Here is a 24013-nt window from a genome sequence, read left to right as displayed (position 1 = left end):
CTTTTGCCATCAGCCTATCTCATTTTTTTTTTACTTCAACAAGTCTGTCACTTAGGTGGTGAGCTTGTAGGTCTTGTTTACTGATTAAGGGAGAGCTGAACAAATGTGGCTTGTATAAAACTTACAGATACATAAGATGGCTTCACAGTATTTGTTCTCGACGTTCCATCCCCGAGGTGAAGCAGGAAATTGGATTGTAACACTACGGAGTGCTCTTTTTATTATTGGAGTTATGTTAGATATGAGAAAAGCCCGCAGTCTTTTTTTTTTTTTTTTTACCGATTGCACTTAGGAACTCTTTCTGTCCGTAACATATTTATTTATTTACACAATATAATGCGAAAAATTAACAGACTGTGTTTTCAAGGATGTCCTCATCAATAATTTACTTTTCTCCCTCTAGTTTCTTGAGCATTGTGAGGTTCAGCACCTGTATGAGACTGTACTGCCTTCCATGGTCAAGCTGGCACTGAGCGCTCCACGCCTCTGCACCATGGTATGTTGTCATTTACATGTCATTTTCCAGTGTTAATTACACAGGCATGCTCAGTAATCAAAATAAGATAAAAAAACTGAATAAATAATGAAACAAATACAATTATTCAATAAATACACTTACGGCAAGGCATAGACTAACTATGTAAGGAAAGGGGCCTGAAGGAGGCTTATCCACACTGATAGGGATGGCAGCAGGTAGCCTCAGGAAAATATTTCAAGACATCAAACCACGCCCTACCAGTGTTAGAGCACCTCCATGTTCTTTATTTCTGTATTTTTTTAAATATATTTTTTAGATTTAGTAAAAAACTTCACTTAAAATAACTTAAACTCATGGAGGGAAGATTTTAAAAGGTAAACATTTTTTCACCTGAATATGACAATAAGTACATAGACGGATCTAGTTAAAAAAAAGAAGAAAAAATACTTAAAATAACTGCGTGGAATATATAAAAGAAGAGAACATTTTTGAGATAGGGGGTTTATTCTCAATGCCTCTTTGTTACAGGCATTGTACTGATCAAAGCAACAATCCACAAGACGCACCAGGGCTTTCATTTTTAATCCGGCATTTCACCCCAGGAAAAAAACTTTCTTTCCAGCAGTTTGACAATGAAGATTCCGTTCGGCTCAGATTCATATTACAAAATGAGCTTCAGGCTAGATGCTCAGCTTTGTATTATTAGAGCTGGTATTGATCCATTAACTTGGGAGGTTCTTGGGCTTAAATCAGTCCAGATATATGAACCTGTGTACTGGACAGGGTCAATGTTACCCAGCATGAGAACAGAAACTTTTATTACTTCTGATCATTTATATAATAGAGCACCATTTGTCTCTTTTGCTTGTTAGATTGCAAAGACTAATCATCCAACTCGGTTAGCAAAAAAAAATAAAAAAGGTTGCAATCTTGTATCTTTGAACATTATGTATTCATGTTTTTTTGTGCTGATGTATAATGATCCATCCATCCATTACCTGCACAGCTTATCCTCAGTAGGGTCGCGGGGGTGCTGGAGCCCATCCCAGCTATCCTCCGGCAGTGGGCAGGGGACACCCTGAACTGGTGTATAATGATATTTTTTATAATTGTATTTATTTCCACCTTAATATTTAAGATTGTTTTTTTTAGTTGTGTTTTATTGTGTATTTATGTAAATATAGTTTTATTAATTCACAAATACAGACGCTGACCTACTTACGAACGATCGTAAGTTGAATTTGTTCGTAAGTTGCTTCAGTGCTATATTTTGTATGTTTAAGGATTGTATAAGTATGTTAAAGGCTTGTATAAGTAACCTGTATTATTTTGTTCTAAAAAATAATTATTTCATAAAATAACTTTATCTATATAGAGCACATTAAGTTTAACTTACTTTTGGAAGATAGGCTTCAAGAGTTAGGCGCTTTCCTCCTCCATGGTAAAAAGTGGCTGAAAAAAAGCGATCCAACCATTTTCTCAACCGCATCTACGTTTTTTATTCCATTCTTGTTTCTTCTTTACACTTTACACCAACCATATTGTATGGACGCACGAGATATTAAACAATAAAAACGTCAAAGTTCTTAGCGCGCTGGAGATACTGTATACATAGTATGTTTACGCACAAACTGGGAAGAGATCGCCGGATTTCCTCTTCGGGGTGGATGCTGTGTGAGCTCCCAGCGCCACACGCAGGTAGTGGCGGAAAGAAGCACTACAATACTGTCTGTACTCGGAAAAAGGTGCACACAATACAAAATCTATGTCCAAGTATTTTTCGACATCCCGGAAAAAAAGTTCGTATCTACCGTTTATCGTAACTCGAATGGTCGTAAGCAGGGGAGCGTCTGTAATGACAAACCTGCGTTAATTTATTTTTAACTTTATATACTGGGCTTTTTTTTCTCCTCAAATTATCAGTGTCTGTCAGTTCTTGGCATTGTTTTTAGAGTGACCCTTTTTTCTGTCTCTTTGCCAGCCAATCCCCCTGCTGAAATCGCAGATGAACCATTCCATCACCATGTCTCAGGAGCAAATCGCCTGTCTTCTGGCCAACGCATTTTTTTGCACCTTCCCGCGACGCAACTCCCGCAAGTCAGAGTACTGCAACTATCCCGATATCAACTTCAACAGGTGAAGGACTGGCTCACTTTGTAATATTGACAGCAACCTCTTGTGCCAAAGGCTTGTTAATCTCGATTTGATTATGTTTCCAATATGGTTATTCTCTATGGTTGCTCCGGACTAAATGGACTTTGAATAAGTTGTAAATAAATTCATTTTCAGGAACAACTTCATATTATAAGTTTGAAATGTACCAGTTGTTCTCAGTGCTTCTTTTTTATTTATTTATTAAGTTAGTTCTGTTTTGCCGTGATTTAGGGTTGGGTATTCCTATAGGGGGCACTGGCTCCTTGACAAAACCCTAGTAACATATTCATCTTAATCTGCTATACCATTCAAAGCTGTGTCAAATATTTCACAATGTTGTTTTTTTATTGTCTCAAGTGGTTTGTGTAACTTTGGATAAAACTAGGGGGCATTTTAAATTTTATGCATCTCTCATTTTTTGTTAGGTCGAGGGATTTATAAACTGATGACACGCAGCCCAACCATTTGTACATTCTTTTTCTATTTTACATATAATGGAGCAGCATTAGTAAAAATAAAGGGTCTTAGTCACTTGGCTATGCATGGTACCTCTTAAGACAATGCAGGTCATTTCCCCAAATTTATTAGACAATGATGTTGAAAATTAAATTTAGTGCGTCATATTTGAAAGAAGAAAAACACCATCTGTCATATTATATTTACAGCCACTGCCTTACCTGCTGGACAACCTCCAGGTTTTGTCTCAATTTAATTTTCCCTCATCTCTTTGAAGGGCAGTCTCCTCATTAGCCACATGTTTAGTAACATCCGGTCCGCATGTGTTTGTGCCTTATATTGACAGTGAGCTCTGCCGGCTTACCAACAGGAGGATATATCCTGCTCTTAAAAACATTCAAAAAGTTAAATGATTTATTTTAAAATTACCAGTACATTCCTTTTCAGTTGTATGAATAAATCCTGGTCCACTGTGACTAGAATTAATGAATAAGAGTCCTGCACTGAATAAAGAAAATCTTCTCAATCATTTTCTCTCACGCCCAACTTCCCCAAGATCTATATATTTATTTATTTATTCATTTATTTATTTATTTTAAGTGATCACGTAATATTGGTGTGGACAAAACAAAGATTGCTCAATATTGATGATAACACGTCCATCCATCAATACTAAATATACGCCCTTTGGCAAAATGTCTTTGAAGAAAAACCCAAGCATCTTATCAGCGTGATTGGGTTGTAATGTAATTAAGTGACAGCTTAATTCATTTGGCTTTGTGCTTTCTGCTGCCAAGATTTTTAACATAGTAAGCAAGCCTTTGCTTGTCTCCCTCCAAAACTGGTTCCAAATTTGCAACATCATAAAGTGGAAAATGTACGAGATTATAGCATGATGGGGATGGAGGTTTTTGAGTAGTACATTTTTTCGACATTTGAGTCTTTTGAATAGTCAACGCGAGGTATTTTGATTACATTATTTTATGACTCTTACTTTGAGCCTTCTTAAGCTCTTTGGACCCGTAGCTTTATCAGCCATCTACTTCTTCTGAATCAGATGTTAACAGGAGGCTAAGCATGGAAGACTGTGTAATATCATAAGTATCGATTACTGTCACAGAGCTTGCAGATACACCTTCAGTATCAGCATTTCTTCTTGAGTTATATCGAATCGAGTTTGTGAAACGAATGAGACAAGACAAGCGGCTGCGGCTGAAATGGTCTGTGGATCGTTACCGTCCAAGCCCTCCCCCGCTCACTCCCTCCTTATAATTGAGGGAGTGTCCGTCACTTTGCTTATTGGCTACGGTTGCGTTCTGTCTTGGACAGGCAGCGCGGCAAGCAATCTGCTGATTGCTTTTTTGGCAGAACTGTCGAGGTTTGTCCTCGTTAAGTGATTGATATGTTGGGAAGGGAGGACTGTAGGCTGAAATGCGCCTCTTCAGCGACTGTTTTTCTCTGAAAGAAAATATTGTGGCAGTGTTTCCCATAGAATTTTCTGAGACCCCGGTGAGTCCTTGGAGCATGGTTTACCGGACGTTATTGCATACCCGTTCCCCAACCCCGCCAATTGCTCCTCTTATTAATGATTGCAACTACCCCTATTAAGCAATAATAAACCTTTTAAATACCATGCGGCACATATTTACTCACAGCAAGTCATAATTTGTATTACAAAAAAAACAATATGCTTGAAAAATAATTCCTTATTCAAGGATAACATTTGCTGGTGTGGTGTATTTATTGTTGCTTTAACAAATATATTACCAAAAACAATGTAACATTATGCATGAAATAAACTATTAAAAATAGTATTATACTACTATATTATGCTAGTTTTTATTTTTTCACTTTAAAGTAAAATGTTTAACTAATTTAAATTTTGAAGCTTTTTATATTAAGCCATTTTAAAGTCAAGCAACGCAGAATCCCTGAAAAACTACACAACAAAATACAAAATAAAAAAAATATTTCTTCGGCGCTATAAAAAATATTAAAAACAAGAACTTTTATCTATTTCCAATTTGGATTTTAACCAATGTAGACTGAAACCACACAGAACCTCTGTAAAAACATTCAAAGATATAAATTAAAATATGTAAATCAAAAAGAAAAATATAATAATTCTCTTCTGAATATTAGTATTTAGGAACACTCTGCTAAGGAGTCATTAATATAATTTAAAAATTAGGATCATTTTTGTTCTTAGTCTTCCTATCTTTCCTTTCCTTCCTTTGTCCTCCAATTGGATTCTCCTCTCGTCCCATTCCTGTGTTCAATGTTCTGCTTTTTTTTGTCCCTGCAACCTAAAAATATAACCTTTTGCTGTTTTTAATGTCTTGTCAGAAACAGCTACGCCCTTACTTTTTATAGCAAGTAATGTTGACAAATTTTGTTTGAAAAAAAAAAAGAAGAGGGGGACGCCTGGTTGTGAGGCTATTTGTCTGCTTGTAAATCTCGCATGCAGTATTTTTAACTCTGACAAGATGTGACAACCTTTTTGATGAAAACTCCACTTGATCTCCCCCCATTTATAGGTTATTCGAAGGATCCTCGCTACGAAAAATCGAGAAGCTGAAAACACTCATCTGTTACTTCAGGAGAGTTACGCAAACCAGTAAGCATCACAAAGAAATCACTCCTTTCAATGCATTTTGATTAAAACAAAATAAACGAGCTATTGTTTTAGGACCAAAGGGCCTTGTGACGTTCACAAGAAAAGCGTTGAGCACCCTTCCTTCCTGGGAGAAGTATTACTTCTTTTTTTATGAACACCTCACAAATACTCTAAATAAATTTATACTTTGAAGAAGTGCTGTCATCAAAATAACGAAAATAACTTCCTTTTTTTGGACAAGTAAAAAAAAAAATCACAATTGTGTTTTTGTTAGTTTTGAGTATTACTAAAATTTCACTATGTTTTAAGTATTTTTTTAAATAAAAAAGTAATCTTTAAGATGAGCAGAATTGTGACGGATTATTATCATAACATATTTTTTTGCTCTTTTTATCATTGTTGATGAAGAATAATGCTCATTTATGTATTTTCTTGGTAAACAAAATAATATATTAGCAGTTTACAAATACTATTTGACTTAGTTTACAAGACAAATGAGTTAAATACATTATGAAATAAGAGCAAAAATATTTAATTGAGCAAAAAACATATTTGCCCCACACTTGCATACCAAAGCAATATTTTTAGGTCAACCCATATAAGGAAGAAATGCATAATGCCAATGTGTTTTTGTATGAGTGGCATAAGTGTAAACTGTAACTGTGCTCATCATTTGTAAGCTATCATTTGTATTTTAAGTGTATTTCTGTATGATAAAAGAAGTGTGTACTGAAATGTCAAAATTGAAGTGTTTTTTTCTCTTTTAAGCTCCCAGGCACAGCTAACACGATTACATGTCACCTGTGAAGGGAAAATTGAGGATGAAGGTTACGGGATGCTCCAGGTATGAAATCCATTTCAATATTCAATGTCTACAGTTTTTGCAAGCAATTTTGACACTGGGCTTTAAAAACAAAAAGTAATGGATATTACATACCTGCCAACTACTACGGTTCTGCCGTAATGAGTACGGTTTTCTTGAACCCACTACGGTGTTTCGGTTTCATTACAAAAACTACGGTTTTCCCCTTAAAAAAAAAAAAAAAAAAAAATCGTAAATAAAGAACGAAAAACATTCCACCGCGAGATCGCGAAGTACCATTTCAAACAAAGGCTATCGGCACTGCCAGTCGTCTGCGCATGCGGGAGGTTTATTTTTAGCTCAATTGGAGCACTGCCATTGTTTAATCGGCAGCGAGAAGGAACCGAGATGTAGGTCACGGTGCTTTGAATAGATCATGGAATCTACCGGAGAAAAAGTGCAGAAAATTGTGAAACCGAAACGAAAATTACAGTGCTTTCGTGAAGAATATTTCAAAGCTTTCCCTGGAGTAATTATCAGATCGAGAAAAGGTGAAAATTACGCGAACTGCACACTGTGTAGACAAGACTTTTCTGTGGGTCATGGAGGAATTAGCGACGTTAAAGACCACGTTGGAACGAAAAAACACAAATCAAATGCCAATGACAGTAATTCCAGCGGCAAAATCTCCACTTTTTTTGTCGCCCCAACCGATTCTTTGGACGTCATAAATGCCGAAGTGTTATTTACTGAAGCGATCATTGAACATGGTGTTCCAATCGCTATGGCCGACCACATGGGACCGCTTTTCAGGAGAATGTTTCCCGATTCTAAGATCGCTAAAAAATATGGTTGTGGGAGAACGAAAACTTCGAACATCGTTCAGTGCCTTGGTGAAGAATCATCACAAAGCATCGTCGATGTCATCAAATCTTCGCCTTTTAGCATGTCTACTGATGGAAGTACAGACTACGACGATGTAAAACTTTATCCAATTTGTGTACGATTCTTCGATAACCAAACAGGAAAAGTTCTGTCAGTGCTTCTTTCGTTGAGAGAATGCAACACGGCATCGACGGGCGAGAACATTTTTAAGATTATCGAAAAAGAAATGAACTCGAACAACATTCCCTGGGATAATTTAGTGTGTTTTGCTGCCGACAACGCCGCTGTTATGCTTGGATCCAAGAAAGGAGTCGCGTCCTTCATCACAGAAAAATCTCCATCGGCATACATCGCAGGTAATTGACTATGCAATTTATTCAAAATTATTATTATTTCATATCGATGTGCCTATTACGAAAACGCTGCAAGCTGATTAATTTATGGTATCAAATATATCACTTGAAAATACAATTTTCCATAGATTCTTTTACAGTACTGATTTCAATTATAATATTGAGATATTTTAATTCAAGTAAAATTTGTCATTTAATTATTTTTATGTGCCCATAGTAATCACCTTGAGATGTGTGTTTGTATAGATGTAATTAATTAGTTATGTTTTACAAAGTAGTTTCAGGAAATGTCATGTTATTTCTTATACTCCTAATTTTTAAATATCAAAACTTCAGATAATGTTTTTAATAAAATATTACTAAAATTACATGATTTAAAGCAAATTACAATCCATCAGCCATAGGTATATGAGGACTTGCATTAACCATTACCACCAACATTACATCTCTTGACATTATGACTACAGTATTAATTTTTACTACACCATGACAACCTTGTTTTTATGCATTTAGATTATGTTCCAGAATTGGGGATATTATCTATTTATCCATGAACATTTACAATTTTTGCAATTAATTTGCAGGTTGTTCCTGCCATCTCATCCACTTGGCTGTTCAGAGAGGGGCGAAGCAATTGCCAGTGAAGCTAGATGATCTGCTTGTGGACGTGTTCTACTACTTGGAGAAGAGCAGCAAACGCAAGCAGGCACTCCGACAGTTCCAAGAAGAGGAAGGTCTACCCAAGGCCAAGATCCTGAAGCATGTGTCAACGAGATGGCTGTCCCTGGAGCATTGCTTGGACCGACTCCTTCAGCAGTGGACGGCTCTCATCAAGTTCTTTGAGGCAGAGGTGGGTCATGAGAAGAAGTCCAGCATGCCATCCAGCAGAGGAAGAAAGAGGCCCTACACTCCTGATGTGAAGAAGTCGGAGGAGAAGAAAAGGAAGCTGGACACGGACGCTCCTCAGGCAACAGATGAGAAAGCAGACTCCTCCAAGACCTTCGACTTGGCCAGGTACATGTTCAAGGAGAAGGAAGTGGCGGACAAGTCTAAGAAGGTGAAGGAGAAGAAGAAAGAAGATGACACCAAGACCAGCAGCAGCAAAGCCAGCCTTATCCTCACCAAGATGAGTGACAAGAACACTTTGTTGTATGCCCATTTCTTGATGGCAGTCTTGCCAATCTTCAACGAGACCAACACCTTCCTCCAAAAAGATGAACCCTGCGTGCATCTCTTGCACCATGTGCTCTCGACTCAGTTCAGCAAGCTCATCATGTGCTTAATGAAGCCAAAGGTCATCATCGCTGCCAGTGACATCACAAAGGTGAACTTTAAGGACCGGGCCAACCAGAAGGACGACGAGGATCTCTTCATGGGAACCAACTGCAGGGACTATGTGGCTGAACATGCAAAGGAATGTGACCTCACCACTTTCTTTTCCAGTGTCAGGGCATTCTACAGCAGCACATGCAGCTACATGATCAGCGCATTTCCCTTTGGGGATGAAGTTCTGGTGAATGCCCGGATGCTGGATATCAGCTACAGGCAGGACTGCAAGTTCAGCCAGGTGAGATTCTTTGCTGAGAGGTACCCTCACCTCCTGACCAAGGATGACAAGAGGAGTCTGGAAGAGGAGTTCCTCGTATACCAGTGCGATCCACTCACCCCTGCCATCACAGAAGCTGAGCGAGTGGACACAGCGTGGAACGAGCTCTCAAAACTCAAGGACCCAGCCACTGGCAAGGCCAAGTTTGGAGCCCTCTTCAAAGTGGCCAAGTCTGTGTTGGTGATTTATCACAGCAACGCAGACTGTGAACGCATCTTCAGTCATGTCAACAAGAACAAGACGGAGTTCCGGGCAAGTCTATCGACCAAAGTGCTTGGCAGCCTGATGACTAGGAAAATGATGATGACATCATCTGGATACAAGTGCCACAGTGTGACCCATTCGAAAGACCAGTTGAAAAAATCAAAACGATGCACAATGGAAAACAAATAATGCTTAGGCTGTAGCTTGTATAACATGGAGAACATTTGGATATCATTAATTTTGCTAAAGTGAATCAACCCATGCATGTTTATGGCTTTTCAGTCTCTTATTATCTGCTTTTCAGCGGAGAAAAATCTTTTGGCCTCGCATGTTCAATTGACTCTGGTGTGCCTTGCTTCACTTTGAGAAGTGACTGATTCAATGGAGCAGTGACACTTAGAAATGTGCCAGTGAAATTGTTTGCATGATATATATAGATTTAGCCTTTAGTTTGTTTATTGCTTAAATATGTGCTGAAGTCAGTTAAGTGAAATTGGGAATTTCTAAGATGAGAAGTGACTGCCTCAATGGACATACACTTGTATGCAGTGCAGTGACACTTGGAAATGTGCCAGTGAAATGTTTTCTTAGTTAGATAATTAGTTTAATTATTGTTTGCCAAATTTTGTTTTATCTTCAACTGCTTCCAATAGTTAAATTGCATGTAAAATTTAAGTATTAGTCAGTGTTGGGCCTGGTTGTTATTTTATTTATATAAAAACTGATCAAAATCAATTATATAATTATTCACTCACAAATATACTGGAATATCTCAAATAACAAGTTTCCAAACTAACCTGAAAACCAACCCAAGAACCAACACTGAATAATATTACTTCAATGATAAAAAATTAAATGTTTTGTTTCTTATTGTATCAAATATTGAAAAGAAAAGAAAACTATGAGGGTTTTCTATGACTTTGTTATATTAAATACATTGTTGAGCTTTAAAGAACTTTCTTTTGATTATTTCCATCAGTACAGTTTAGGTAAATTGACTGTAAACATGAGGTTGTGATTGTGAAAAAAATGTAAAATTTGTTACTTCTTAGCTGCATTTTAAGCCCTGAAAATGCTAAAAATCCTTTGACTTCAGGGGGGCTTCACCCCCCTGAACCCCCCACCGGACATCGTCCTGGACCTGACCAGGGCCTGCGGCCCCTGGACCCTAGCTACTAGGCTTTTTCACTTTCAAAAGTTGGCAGGTATGATATTAGCATAGACCAGCAAGTCTACAATTATTCTGTTTTTTTGGAATAGCATATATATTTTCCTCTCGTTTTCAATAAAGAGCCTGGGGACCCATAAAAGCAGATGTGAAAGACACCTTTGGACAAAAAAAAAAAAAGCGAGTCACAATGAAGAAAGTAGGGTTAGGCATCCTATCGGGGCAACAGTCTTGAGGGTGCATCAACGTTTTCTTTGGCAGAGGGTCAGTTCTGTGGTTTTGATTTTTGCAGTCATTTTGTCATTCTGGAGGAGGAGGATTGAATATGAGAAGGTTGAGTCTTAGAGGTGAACAAGGTGAAGAGAACTGGTTCACAACCATGCGCCTGGAAACACACTGTCACTCAGATTGATGCGGCTTTGGGCCAGTGAGCAGGACCCTCCTTCTGACAGACATGTTTAAATAGCAGTACAGTATTTGGATTAGAATGCATCTCCTTTTCATGTGCCTGCATAAATTGAGGGTTGTACACCATTTTATATGTCAAGCATTTTCACAATCACGTTCACAAATTTTATTTTGCAAAAATAATGAACATATTATGACATAATAAAATATATGAATTTACATATTAATTATGTAAACTGGCATATTTTGTATCAGTTCACCATTCATTTCAGCTGTGTGAGTGTTTGTGGGTGGAACATGTATCATTTGTTTCCTCATTTGATTATCCCTAAACCGGAAGCAAGCATGTAATCTTTATCTTTATTAAATGACCACTGTGGATAGCAGCAAAAGAATGACATTCAAACTGACTTTTTAATCTGCATAACTGGATGTTACATTTAATAATTTTCTAAAAATATGAAAAGACAAAAAGATCAGTATTATTTATTTATTTATTTATCTTTAAATTATAAGGTGGACTTCGCCAACCGATTTGTAGGGGGTGGCGTCACAGGAGGTGGCCTGGTTCAAGAAGAGATCCGGTTCATCATCAACCCTGAACTCATTGTCTCCCGTCTCTTCACTGAAGCGCTGGAGCACAATGAATGCCTAATCATTACAGGTAAGAGGTCACAGGGCAAACCTTCTTGTTGCTGTTTTGGAAATCAAACATAGTTGTTTTATATATTTTTGTTGATCTATTTTATCACAGAAACTGCCAAAGATAGATCATATCTTTCAAACCCCCCATTGTTTTCCCACCTCATTGTTTTTAGTAATTAATAAAGCTCCATTGGTTGGCATCACCATATTTGACTATTTGGAGGCAAAAAAAAATACAAAATACAATTTAATGTTTTTTTAATTGAAAATTTTGAACCATTACTGCCCTTTTTGCCTATTCAACACAGTTTAAGTACATTAAAAATGACAGACACCTCCAACAGTCGCAGCATAATCAAATGTGTCATATTTCTTTAGATTCACCACATATTTTGTCCATTTTTGTATACCTGTAAGTTTTTTTTCTTCAATAGATTCACCAGAAGGCTAATTCAAATGCAATAAAATCATCGGATACCTTCTCATATCACAATAAAACACCAGGGCTGCATTCTATTCCAAAGTGGCCATTGCAACAAAAGTGCAATGAAATAGATGAAAACAGGCATGTCAAACAAACTGCTCAGATGCCTGTCGGAAGATTTCATCCGGCCCGCCATTGATATCAAATCAGAAGCAATTCTCTAGGTCATTGCTATCAAAATATAAAACAATCGCTCCCTTTGGCCTTTAAAGGACAGTAAAAGAATGCACTGGGAAAATTTTATCTTGTATTTCCTTTTTATATATTTCAGACCAGTACGCCAATTAAGGCATTTTTTTGTTTTTTAGTTCCCAGAGTTTGTATAGCATGGCAAGTTGTTTCAGATGTAAAACTGTGTTCACTCAACTGTTAAAATAAACCAGTTAACACATGCAATGCCAAACATGTACACTATGCTAGAAATATATAATATAGAAATATTAATTGTGTTTACATCCCACGTAATGTCCGAGTTGTATTTAGATATGCCTTACAATAAGCATATTTGTAACCCAATTATTAATCTTGTCGATTTCTATAGAACGCTTCTGTAGTTGAGTAGAAAAACGATGACATTCGGGCTCAGCAATGCCACCAAACACACATATGCCGCTTCATTCTGCTCCGTCAACGTAAAAATCGACTTTTGTCTTATTAAGTGCCGGGCCAGCGACACAGTGGCGCCGCCCTGTCTTGTGCCGTGCATTCATCTCTTTTCCGAGTCACCTTCAGTTCTTAGTCACTGTCCTCCTACGGGCATCAGACCATCCTCTCCTCCCTTCCTCTCTTTACCCCCCCCTCTTCATCCTCCCCCTCCCCACTTAACTTTATTACATTTGGACAGAAAGGAATTTATAACTGCGCTAAGGTCATTGCTCCTCTAATGGAAAAGGCCAGTTAGGCTTGAGATTCATAAAAACGCTTCAAAATATTCTTTGCACACATGCTATGAGTTTAATGCAGGCCCCATACTGGTAATCTTCCCACATTTTTTTACCACCTCGCCTATATAAGTTATATTTACCTATGGTCTTCCCGTAGGAGGGGGGTGTTGTCGGCTGGGAAAGTAGTAGAACACCTCGATGTAATCTGCTGATGGCGGGACGATGTGAGATGGGGCCGTGCAGGTTCCGGCACAAATTGCATCAAGGTGATAGGGAAGGACATTGGCTCTTGTCTGCTGATCACAGGAAGGACGGGCAGCCCGTTCCTAGAAGATTCATTAAGTGGCTTGCTTTTGTCCGAATTAAAATTTTTATGTTCTACACCAGGGGTCCGGAAAGTGTTGCTCGCAAGCCAGATATGGCTCTTTTCTTGTGTACATTTGGCTCAAAGATAAAATAAGGGGCCACAGTAGTCAAGTCAAGTTTATCTGTATAGCCCTCAATCACTAGAAGTCTCTGTGACTGTTCCATTTTTATGTATGGGAAGCTCAAGTAACACAGACAGTCAATCCTTTAGTACATAATATATAGTGCAAAGTTTCAACTACAGTTTATCGTTGTTAAACCAACAGCCCCTGTTTTGGCTGTATGTCTCTTAAGTAATCCTTTATATTGACACTCAATAAACAATGTATGTTTACTGTTGAGACACTTTTCATGAAAACCCACACAACAAACTATAAACTTCTGAAAACGCCTGCCAAGCACCCAGATACATTTTATTGGGTGAATGGTAAGGGGTGGGCCGATCTCTGCACACATAGCGCACTCCTGTAAATACATCCGTGTACTTCTCGTTTGCAGTATTTTGTGACATTTTTTACAAAGGGACTCTGCTTGCACCATTGTTTAAAACAAACATGTCGGTCAAATGAGCTTCAACAAGTAACTGCGGGAGAAAGAGAAACATTTTAAGTGGTATATTTGTTGATACAGAACAAAGCCTTTGTCATTAGTATTTATTAGATTTTATCAAATCTTTAAACGTCACACAGTGCAATAAAATGTGCTGTAGAATTATCTTTTGTCTTATGAGCGGGTTTGTTGGTTCTGTTGAATTTTGCCTTAAAACACGACTTAATATATATATATCTTGCTTTCATGGCTCTTTGAGTCAAAAAGGTTTCTGCCCCTGTTTCTACACAGACTCTTTAAGAGGGTGGTTTTGATTAAAAAAAAAAAACGCGCCAAAATCTTTGCACTCTTAGTATCGTTGTTGTATTTGTTGTTTTACACAGGCTAGTTTTTCATAAGAAACGTTTTTACAAGGTGCATTTTGATGTCATCTATTTAAAAGAAATTCGATAGAAAGAAATGAGAATGCAGCAATACACATAACTCAACATTGCTATTAAAACTTTTTTCACTTTTGGGAAGAAGGTTGAATGGAAATTTAAGCCGGTTTATATTGTTGTGGTGTCCATGTTAAGATTACTCACACGGCTTTATTATTCCCAGGATGGTTACACATTAACTACCTATGTACAGGCTGAATATGCTTTTGACTAACTTCGAACCATTTCTCCCTTTAAATAGCTGACGCTTTTTTATTTTAACTCTAAAGCTGGTTGTTTATTTGATCAAATGCTTTTACTGATGGTTATCTAATATTTGCTGATACACACACAGCACTGAATTTAATTTGCAAGACAAGAATCTGAAACTTATTTAAGAACACTGTGTGTGCTCTCTTTTTCTGATTGTTATGTTCAACCACGTTTTTTTCTTGAGTATGACCTCCAAAACACTCAGTAAGAAACTTAGGGAAAGCCTGTTCTTGGACTTACGAGGAGACTTTGTTTGATATTTTATAATATAATATAATTATTATTCTATTACACACACACACACACACACACACACACACACACTTATATATATATATATATATATGTATGTATGTATGTATGTATGTATGTATGTATGTATATATAAGTCCACAGGTCATTTAGTATTAGATTTGTTTGCACTAATTAAATATAGTGTTTGTTTCTACGTAGGCTCTGAGCAGTACAGTCGATATTCCGGCTATGCTGAAACCTACAAGTGGGATGAATGCTACAAGGATGAGACGCCCAGGTATTGTTTTTTTTACTCTTTTGTTTTACTTTATTTTTATCCTCATCAGTCAGGCCAACTTATTTTTAAGAATAATTTTGGGTTGAAATGATTATTCATTTGAAGGGATGACTGGCAAAGGTGTTGCACAGAAATTGTGGCCATCGATGCAATGAAATACAGAAACTTCCTGGAACAGTTTCTGCCCGCGAAGATGACACGAGATCTCAACAAAGTGAGAACATGCTTTTTCAGGACCCCTTTTACAACTCATGATTTAATTTATATCTACCTCAAATCAATCTGTTGAAAAACTTATTGATTCTTCTGTTTTTTTCAGGCATATTGTGGTTTCTCCCGAAGTAATGCCAATAGAAAACACTTGTCTGCAATCGCCACAGGCAACTGGGGCTGCGGAGCTTTTGGCGGAGACACGCGACTCAAAGGTGCCTTTTTATCAAAATCAAAATGTGTTAAGTGGTTGTTGATGACAGTGGCGGGCCGTGCATTTCACACCTAGGTCTTCAATGGTGCTATGTTTGATAAATCCAACCCTCAATACCTATTTTATGGCTATAAAAAAGACATCTGTGATAATAATATTGCGATATTATTCAGGAATATAGCCACATTTTACACACCGATTTTTTTTTTCTTTTTTTTTTTTGTGCGCAAAATCCATCCACCTTTCTTTCCTCAAGTAGATTTGAAATACTCTGTCATACAGATTCTGAAACCGCAGACATTTCCTGACCCCTGCTAGAAGGTCCTGCCTGGCCCGCCAACTCGGAATCTGATTGGCTAAATCAGGCATGTCCAAAGTTCGGCCTGGGGGTTACTTATATGTGGTTAAATTGTTACTGACCCGCTGCCTCTCATAATAATAATAATAATATGATGCCCACCCGTAATTTTTGACCACAGTATAATATAAATTTGTTCAAAAAAGGTCACCATTTCACCTGATGATGACACTAGCCCTTCTGCCACCATTCCCTTGGCTTTTTGTGCAAATTTAAGCCCATCCCATTTCCAACATGGTGACTGAAAATAAAAAAGGAAAATTAATCGTAAGGGCCGCTGCTTTCAGGGCAACTGGAAATTGGAGTATTTTTCCCGCCAAAGTCCAAAAAGACTAAGTTGGTTTAATTTGCCAAGAGACTGTGGCTGCTATCAAAGAATATAATGTCAATAGGTACTTCCAGATCAAACATGCTGACTACAAAAAGCTGACTGGAAATAAACACTGTGAAAAGGTGAAGCAACTGGGAGCGCTTGTCCCTAGACCCTGCAAGTCAAATGAAAATGCTACAAAGGCAAGTTAGGCGGTCAATCGCCAAGCAATGCAAACCTTCCACGGAGAGTGAATTTATTAAAGACTATTAAAAGAATGCCAGGTTGAATAGTCGGCCCTCCCTCACACATTTTTAGCTAACCAAATATGGCCGGCTTTCTGAAAAGGTTGGACACCCCTAGGTAAACTAACAGCTTGATCGTCACTTATTCTATGCCTCAGGGCCTGCAGAACTGATTGCGAAGGCTGCAGGTAAATTTTTGACCCTGGCAATAAGTAATGGTTAAAATTTTATTGGTTAAGTACTTAAATATGTGAGCACATATTTGGAAGCAGCACAACTGGGGGGAAAGCAAAGAAACAATGCTTACAAACAATTTTGAATTTTATTCATGGCCCAAATGAATACACAATTCGGATGTTTTTATTGCTCAATGATTCACATTTAGTATACACCTTTTCATACGCACACAAAATTACACAGACACACCCCTCCTTTAACTGCGCTGGGCTGTCCTGGAGCAGAAGCCTTGTTGGTTTTTTAAGGTTCACACAAAGACAAAGGTTACTTGCATAAAATTTACCTTACAAGTGACATAGTTTAAAGAGCCAACCAAAATAAGCGCCAGCCTGCCCTGTAGTGAAGCCAGCAGAAAACTATAACAACAGGTAGCGACCACTCCAATTCCCTTAACTTTAAATATGTGTTCAACAAGCGCTAATGATTTGGTAACAAGCAAGCTGGGCCCTCATGGTGGAAAATAACGAGCTCAAAAATCAATTTTGCTTGTTGGGAGATGAGCAAAGTCACTCACGCAGTAACAAATAGCTAAGTAGCATTTTTAGAATGCACAAATGACCACGAAAATCTTATTTATCGTTTTACATAAAAAAGAACCCTGTCATTTTGGTGCTAATCCCTGCAAAGGTGATTTTATTAAATTGGTGCCTCAGGTCACCAATCACGTGCATGTAAATGGATTTTAAAATAATAATTTTGCGGTACATCAATGTTTACTGTGTTTAAAGTGGACATTAATCTAAATACCATGGTAATATTTTGTGTTTGTAGATGTATCTTGTATCCATTCAGTTTATGTAAAGCGAACATTTTGAAAAAAATGTTGGCTGTTGTAAAACCTATTTGATCAAATTGTCCATTAATAAATATATTATCTGCTATTTTAAACATATATCTTCATTTTTTTCCATTGTAATCATTCAATTTGTGCTAAAAAATAAAAAGGAAAAAAAGTTTTTTTTACTATACTTTACTATATTTTGTATCAGCGGCAAGGCGGTCCAGGGTTCAATTCCAGCGACTGCACCATTCCCGTGTGGAGTTTGCATGTTCTCCCCATGCCTGTGTGGGTTTCCTCAGGGCACTCCTGTTTCCTCCAATATTACAAAGACTTTACATGTCAGGTTAATTGGCTCGTCCAAATTGTCCCTCTTTGTGAATATTCAAGTGAGTTTTCTGTCTCTTTGTGCCTTGCGACTGGCTGGCAACCAGGTCGGGGTGTCCCCTGCCCACAGATATACTCTAGTGAGGATAAGCGGCACAGGAAATGGTTTGAACCCACATCTTTCAATCGAAAACAAAGTACATTTCTAGCTTTTACCTTTTGTTTAGTAAACCAAGGTTAAACATTTCTTGAAAATACTCGTTTCCAAGAAAACCTCTAAGGAAAAGGACTTTTTTGAAAATATGCATTTCAAGCAGAACTTTCTTCTTAGTAATGCCTCTAATATCTAAACAATGCTTTCCATTAACACTAGGGCACTTTGCTTGCAAAATAACGTTTTTTTTTTCTTGCAAGAACACTGAACTTATGCATGCACTATGCATTAACAATGCATGATCTTTGCAAGAACTTTTCAGATCCTGATTTTTCTGGTGATCACATGATTTCGGTCAGTATTGCGATCACGTTCCCTCAGGCATGAACGAAACGTCATCCCTCTCTGACCAGAAGATGACGATGGGACTTTGTCATCTTTTGTTTTTGAAAGGAAAAGAGTTCACTTTAAGCTCTGTTGCCCATTTGTCTATGCCTTGTGAGTCTCACTACACTCCTTCAGTAGACTTACTGCGTGGGCCTGCCTGCACACTCTCATTAGCCAGAAAAAGGAAGTGGGGGCCTCATTGATGTGTGGACAAAGATCTGATCAAAGCCACTCCTGCCATCTAATTGTGGTTTATTATACTGGAGTTATTCCCAGAGGCTTTATTCCTCTGATGAGCAGCACCAAAGCCCTTGTAATAATTTTTTAAAATGATATTTAGAGGTTTCAGCACTCCGGGACAATGCTTCTGAAAACTGATACGTTGCAGCACCGAATAAGTTAATGCAAATTCATAATGTAGAAGACATAAAAATGACCATATAAGTATTTGGTGGTAAGTGTTAAGATTTGAATTAATCTGAATAACAAAATTATGTACCCAACCATACTCATGTATGAAATCATGTTTGAAATCATGTTTTCCCTTCGATACTGTAACATAAGAACTTGAAACAACACCAAAAATTTTACAGCAATTACTAATTTTTTTTTCAAACACTGAATGTCCATCCCTAGAGAAGCGCTCTCTTTCAATTAGTCGCCCGACCCATGTGTCACTCATTCGTTTCTTCCCAACCATTATCGATCGGCTGACACACGCTTATGCTTTCCATTAAACCGCGGATTGATTACAGGCAAGGGAGACCGTAAATCGTATCCCCTGTGGGATCGCGCTATATCACTCTCCATAAACGAGGGCTCACTTACCGTCCCACGAAAGACTTGACAACACTGCATTTCTCCACTAGCTAATAGTCACATGTAACAAAAATGTATGTTTCATAGTACATTTAGAACTTACCGTTAATTTAAAAATCTCTTCTGAATTTGTTGTTTATGGATTGAAAATCAAAACGATTAGCTAGAGATATAGCAAAGCGTTTTACGTCTACACATTTCGTAGGTTGCATACTTCCATGAGCTTGATTATTGTAGCTGTAAAGATTACAGCCCTTTTCAAAATGATGTTTTGAGCTGTGTGATCATTAATCTAGAGTTAATACCCATACTGTTCAATATTTAATGGTCTTAATTTGCTAAATGATGGAAGGCCTCGACTCCTTGACTGAGAGGAAAAGGCATCTCTCGTTTGGGATTATTGACCTATTACTTACATCAGTGTACTTTCAGCAAAGGAGGTGGTTATATGGCCTCTTTGTCTTTTTCTTTTCTCTTGCGAAAATTCGATTTTAGAATTACTCATTGATTTAATATCTGAGTTGAGATCCTTTCCTTATTCAATATTGCCTCTGTTGTCATAACATAAAATGCCAATGAAACATTCTTTTCAACACATGCGTATGGTGACGATAAAGAAGTTCAAAACCAGAATATAATAAAAAAAACTATGTACTGTATATACAAAAAGTAAAAGCCTATGTACATATATTCTGTGTACATGTCCATCGAGATGTGGCTGAGTGTAAACAAGGTGCGTTGTGCTGTGGCTCACAGCCAATAGCATTTTGTCCTAATGTATTGATTTGCTTCAAAGTTATCGAAAAAAACGAATGCAACATGGCTGCCGTAAACCTGACTTTCCCTTTCATTCTCCTTAATTCTCTTTGATCAGCGATGCTCCAGCTCATGGCAGCGGCTGAGGCAGGTAGGGACGTGGCGTACTTCACCTTTGGAGATGCTTCGCTGATGCGAGATGTTCACAAAATGCACACTTTCCTGACTGAGAAACAAATTACTGTTGGTAAGGCATAAAATTCTTTGTGTTCCCCCTTTTCCCTTCAAACCTGTTTTTGTAGGTTGTTGTTTTTTTGGTTTATTGTGGATCCTCACTCAAAAGAAAACAATATGGATCAGTGCATCTTGCATCTGTGTTATACAATAAATGTAAAAAGGAGCATTCAGGAAAAAAAATACATAACATATTTTACCTAAAGCAGGGGTGAGCACATAATTTGGGCCGCCCAATAGAAATTTTTAAAAGATTCATGATGAAATATATAATCTTTAAAAAAAAGTATTACTTGTTTAAATGTTTCGGTGCCAATCTTGTCCTCGGTGTCCTCTCCTCTTTTACTACAACTTGCAAATAGCTGCCTACATTTGTCTGTACTTTGTTATTTTGTGTGTATTTTTATTAATAATGGTAATAATAATAAGCCTTCTTATTTCGGTGTGTTCCAACTCCGATTACTAAATGTTAGTAGCACTATAGTGACTATTTCAGCTTGGGACAAAAGGTTAGAGTCTTACATTTCAAAAGACACCAAAAATATCCATATTGTCCAAATGGGTTATGTCTTGGATTTCTATTTTAGGCTTATTTCTCAGGAAGGTTAAGGGGTAATATTTGTATTATTTTTTTGAATTATCTTTAAACTCTTTCCCCATTTTCAGTTTTGGTGATTTTGGTCCAACAAAGATTGTTTGGCCTAAGATGTTCCATTCTGTCAAATTTAATCCAAACAAATACCTTATATAACATTCTCATAGTAATGGACTCTATAAAATGGGCGGGGAAGGATATTCGCCACCATTGAGATTGAGAAGATTGTCAGGGTTGTCCTTGCTGCCACTATTACTGCACTACTATGCATAAACGTGAACAGCGTGGGCCGAGTACACGCAAAGTCATTCCACTGATACATTCGGCTTTTGAGTGGTTTACTGGTGACCTCAGACTCCATCCTCATTTGTGCTCCCCATGCTTTATTTTCATTTTTCTTGCGCTGACATTTATTGAGACCGTTCAAAGAAATTTCGCTACCCCCAGCTTTCCATTTCCCTACAGTGTAGCTCCAAAGACTCACAAAACCTGCTTTCATTTTACAGTTTTTTTTTTTTTTTCCATTGAATAATATGTACGTCATATTTTTCACACTATTAGGCGCACTGGATCATAAGGTGCACCCCCCAAAAATTGTCTCTTTGTCATATATTTTTCATACAACATACACACCGGACTATAATACGCATAAAATTGAGACTGCAGTAAGAGCTTTCGACTGTCATTATTAGTGCATTAATGCTATGTATCAATATGTGCTGCTGAACAAAATCACAAAACATTGTATGCAAAAGCAATTGGACAAAAGTAGTTGGGGTTTTGGGGTTTTTAAGGGTTATTGATCTATCTTCGTTATTCATTATCCATTATCCGTTATCGGTCAGTTCATAATACACTACAAAGCCTAGGGGCTGGGACACTTACTCTCAGCCAAAAGGCCAAGCTAAGGTCCTAGCCCTAAAGCCTTGCTGCGATCATTGCGAATGCACCGTTCCCGGAGGTACTGCAATACCGGGCCGATGCGTGGAGTGGACAGAGCAAGCTCATATTCCATCTGGGAGTGCTAGTACAATACCACCAGTGGTCAGATGACATTTAAAATCACATTATAGCTAATTCCATTAGCACACCATTTTAACGCAAGGTGGCACAACGCTGATTTGCATAGTGCATTCTGATAGGGTATACAGTCGCTTCACATCTTCACCTGTGCGTCAATAAGCCCTCAGTGTTTAGTTTTGTTGACTTTGTTTTCTTCATTCTTTAACATTTGTTTGTGAGGTGGTGAAGAAACTGTTTAAATCAGAAAGAATATACAAAACAGTATTCCTGGCACCATGAATAAGAATAGTGTAGTAATGAGATGAGATCTAAGGCCTTGTCGCATGTAATTTGTACGTCTGGTAGTCTAGTGGTAAAGTGTTGATAAAAAATTTGTTGTGCACGATACACACAAATAAATATGGTATTTCTTCTACACCCTTCTCACCTTTTTGAGCCCTGGCATATTTGTTCTCAAACTTAATATTCCCTGCATTGAAACATACCCACTGACATACATGTCAACATCACTTCCCTTATCAACAACACAAACTCTGTTGAATAAAAACAAAGATATTTAGTGTAAAATTTTTGCGTCTTTGTTTATCAAATAAATACTTGATCGAGAACAACATTTGCATGTGTACCGTGACAATATTAGCAATCTAGGATAACACCCTACCATTACTCAGGTACGAATTCTGATGCATTCAATGTTTTACAGTTTAAGTCAGAGATGTCCACCGATTCGTTCAATCATTGCACAATGACCCTAGAACTTTGTATGGTAATACATATTTATAATAACGGTATGATTTTTCCATATAAGGCACATCAGGTTATGAGGCGCACTTTCAAATTGGCGTTTTTAGATGCGTCCTGTAGTCCAGAAAATCCGGTACATTGCACTTTGTCTTTTGTCTCTGTCTACCAAACCCTTCCCTTGCTCGTCTCGAACTGCATCGCTTCACCCTACCCCCTCGTCTCATGTCCGTCCCCTCTTCTCTTTTTCCCAGGGAGGATGTACAGCCTTTTGAATCAATACTCCAATCATGTTTGCAAGAACTGCCGCAAAACAAAACCCGACGTGAGCCTGTACGATTTCATCTACCAGAAGCTCACTTCCTCCGCCACCGCTGATGCCTTGGACTCTAAGGACTGTGGGATGTCCCCTAAAACATCAGACTCTCATTAAAAAAAGTGGGAAGACCTCCCCTACTTGACATTTACTGGTCCCCAAATCTCAGTTGTGTGCTTACAATCAGTCTTCCAGGTGCATTTAAAAAATTCGACACATTGGAAAGGAACTGTTTTCGTGCGAATCAATGAAGCTCTTCCTCTCAACATCAACATAGTTCAAAGATCAGACGCCCAGTGCTGCATTATTTTGGCGCGTGCCCGCAAAAAATGATTGATTAATCTTGGCGATAAGGTGAATGAACTACTAGTTACCGTATTGTGAAAACACCACTACAACACTACACAAACCGTTTCAACAGATTAAAAAGAATTGTTGACAAGTGAAATAAACATCTTTACAAACGGTGGCGCAGTGGTTAGTGCATGTGCGGCACAGTTCATGTTTTGGGAACCTCCTGCGTGGGTTCAAATCCAGCTCCAGACTTCCTGTTTGTATGTTCTCCCCGTGCTTGCGTGGGTTTCCTCCGGGCACTTCGGTTTCCTCCCACATTCTAAAAACATGCATTTCAGGTGAATTGGCCGGTCCAAATTGTCCCTAGGTGTGAATGAGCGAGTGAGTTGTCAGTCCCCGTGTGCCCTGCGATTGGCTGGCAACCAGTTCAGGGTGTCCCTTGCCCACTGCCCGATGATTGCTGGGATGGGCTCCAGCACCCCCGCGACCCTACTGAGGATAAGCGGTGTAGCTAATGAGATGAGATGAGAGGTGAGACAAGTAAACCTGTCTTTTTTTCTGTTGGCAGAATTTACTCTTTTTAAATGCTGTTTTTCTCATTGTATTTTTTATTTTGAGTAACAGAAGCTTTCATTAGTTTTTTTTATTATTACACATTTTTTTACATATAGTAAAATAAGAAATAAAATATGGAGAAATAAACAAATACCTATTTCTTATTTTAAATGTCTT

General features: G+C 37.9%; 2 protein-coding genes across 2 annotated transcripts in view; both read left to right on the top strand.

Annotated features, from left to right (window-relative positions):
• Positions 1-23450, top strand: part of parga (poly (ADP-ribose) glycohydrolase a) — a 36440-nt gene extending 12990 nt beyond the window's left edge. The window contains exons 8-18 of the mRNA XM_088351358.1: positions 404-496; positions 2460-2614; positions 5626-5705; positions 5778-5838; positions 6474-6549; positions 11648-11795; positions 15205-15283; positions 15389-15497; positions 15603-15708; positions 20197-20325; positions 22926-23450. Of these exons, the coding sequence (XP_088207484.1) occupies positions 404-496; positions 2460-2614; positions 5626-5705; positions 5778-5838; positions 6474-6549; positions 11648-11795; positions 15205-15283; positions 15389-15497; positions 15603-15708; positions 20197-20325; positions 22926-23104 (1215 nt within the window). The 3' untranslated portion in view covers positions 23105-23450. The remainder of the gene's footprint in view (positions 1-403; positions 497-2459; positions 2615-5625; positions 5706-5777; positions 5839-6473; positions 6550-11647; positions 11796-15204; positions 15284-15388; positions 15498-15602; positions 15709-20196; positions 20326-22925) is intronic.
• On the top strand, positions 6744-9744 carry LOC148353620 (uncharacterized). Its single transcript, XM_088351981.1, has 2 exons — positions 6744-7748; positions 8330-9744. Exons 1-2 carry the CDS (start codon positions 6944-6946, stop codon positions 9742-9744), a joined length of 2220 nt encoding a protein of 739 aa, XP_088208107.1. The 5' UTR covers positions 6744-6943.
• Positions 23451-24013: the final 563 nt, after the last annotated feature.

Source organism: Urocampus carinirostris, chromosome 13 (genome assembly GCF_059441175.1).
Source record: "Urocampus carinirostris isolate Australia breed hairy pipefish chromosome 13, RoL_Ucar_1.0, whole genome shotgun sequence".
Lineage (NCBI taxonomy): Eukaryota > Metazoa > Chordata > Actinopteri > Syngnathiformes > Syngnathidae > Urocampus > Urocampus carinirostris.
This window is presented reverse-complemented; position numbering and strand designations above follow the sequence as displayed.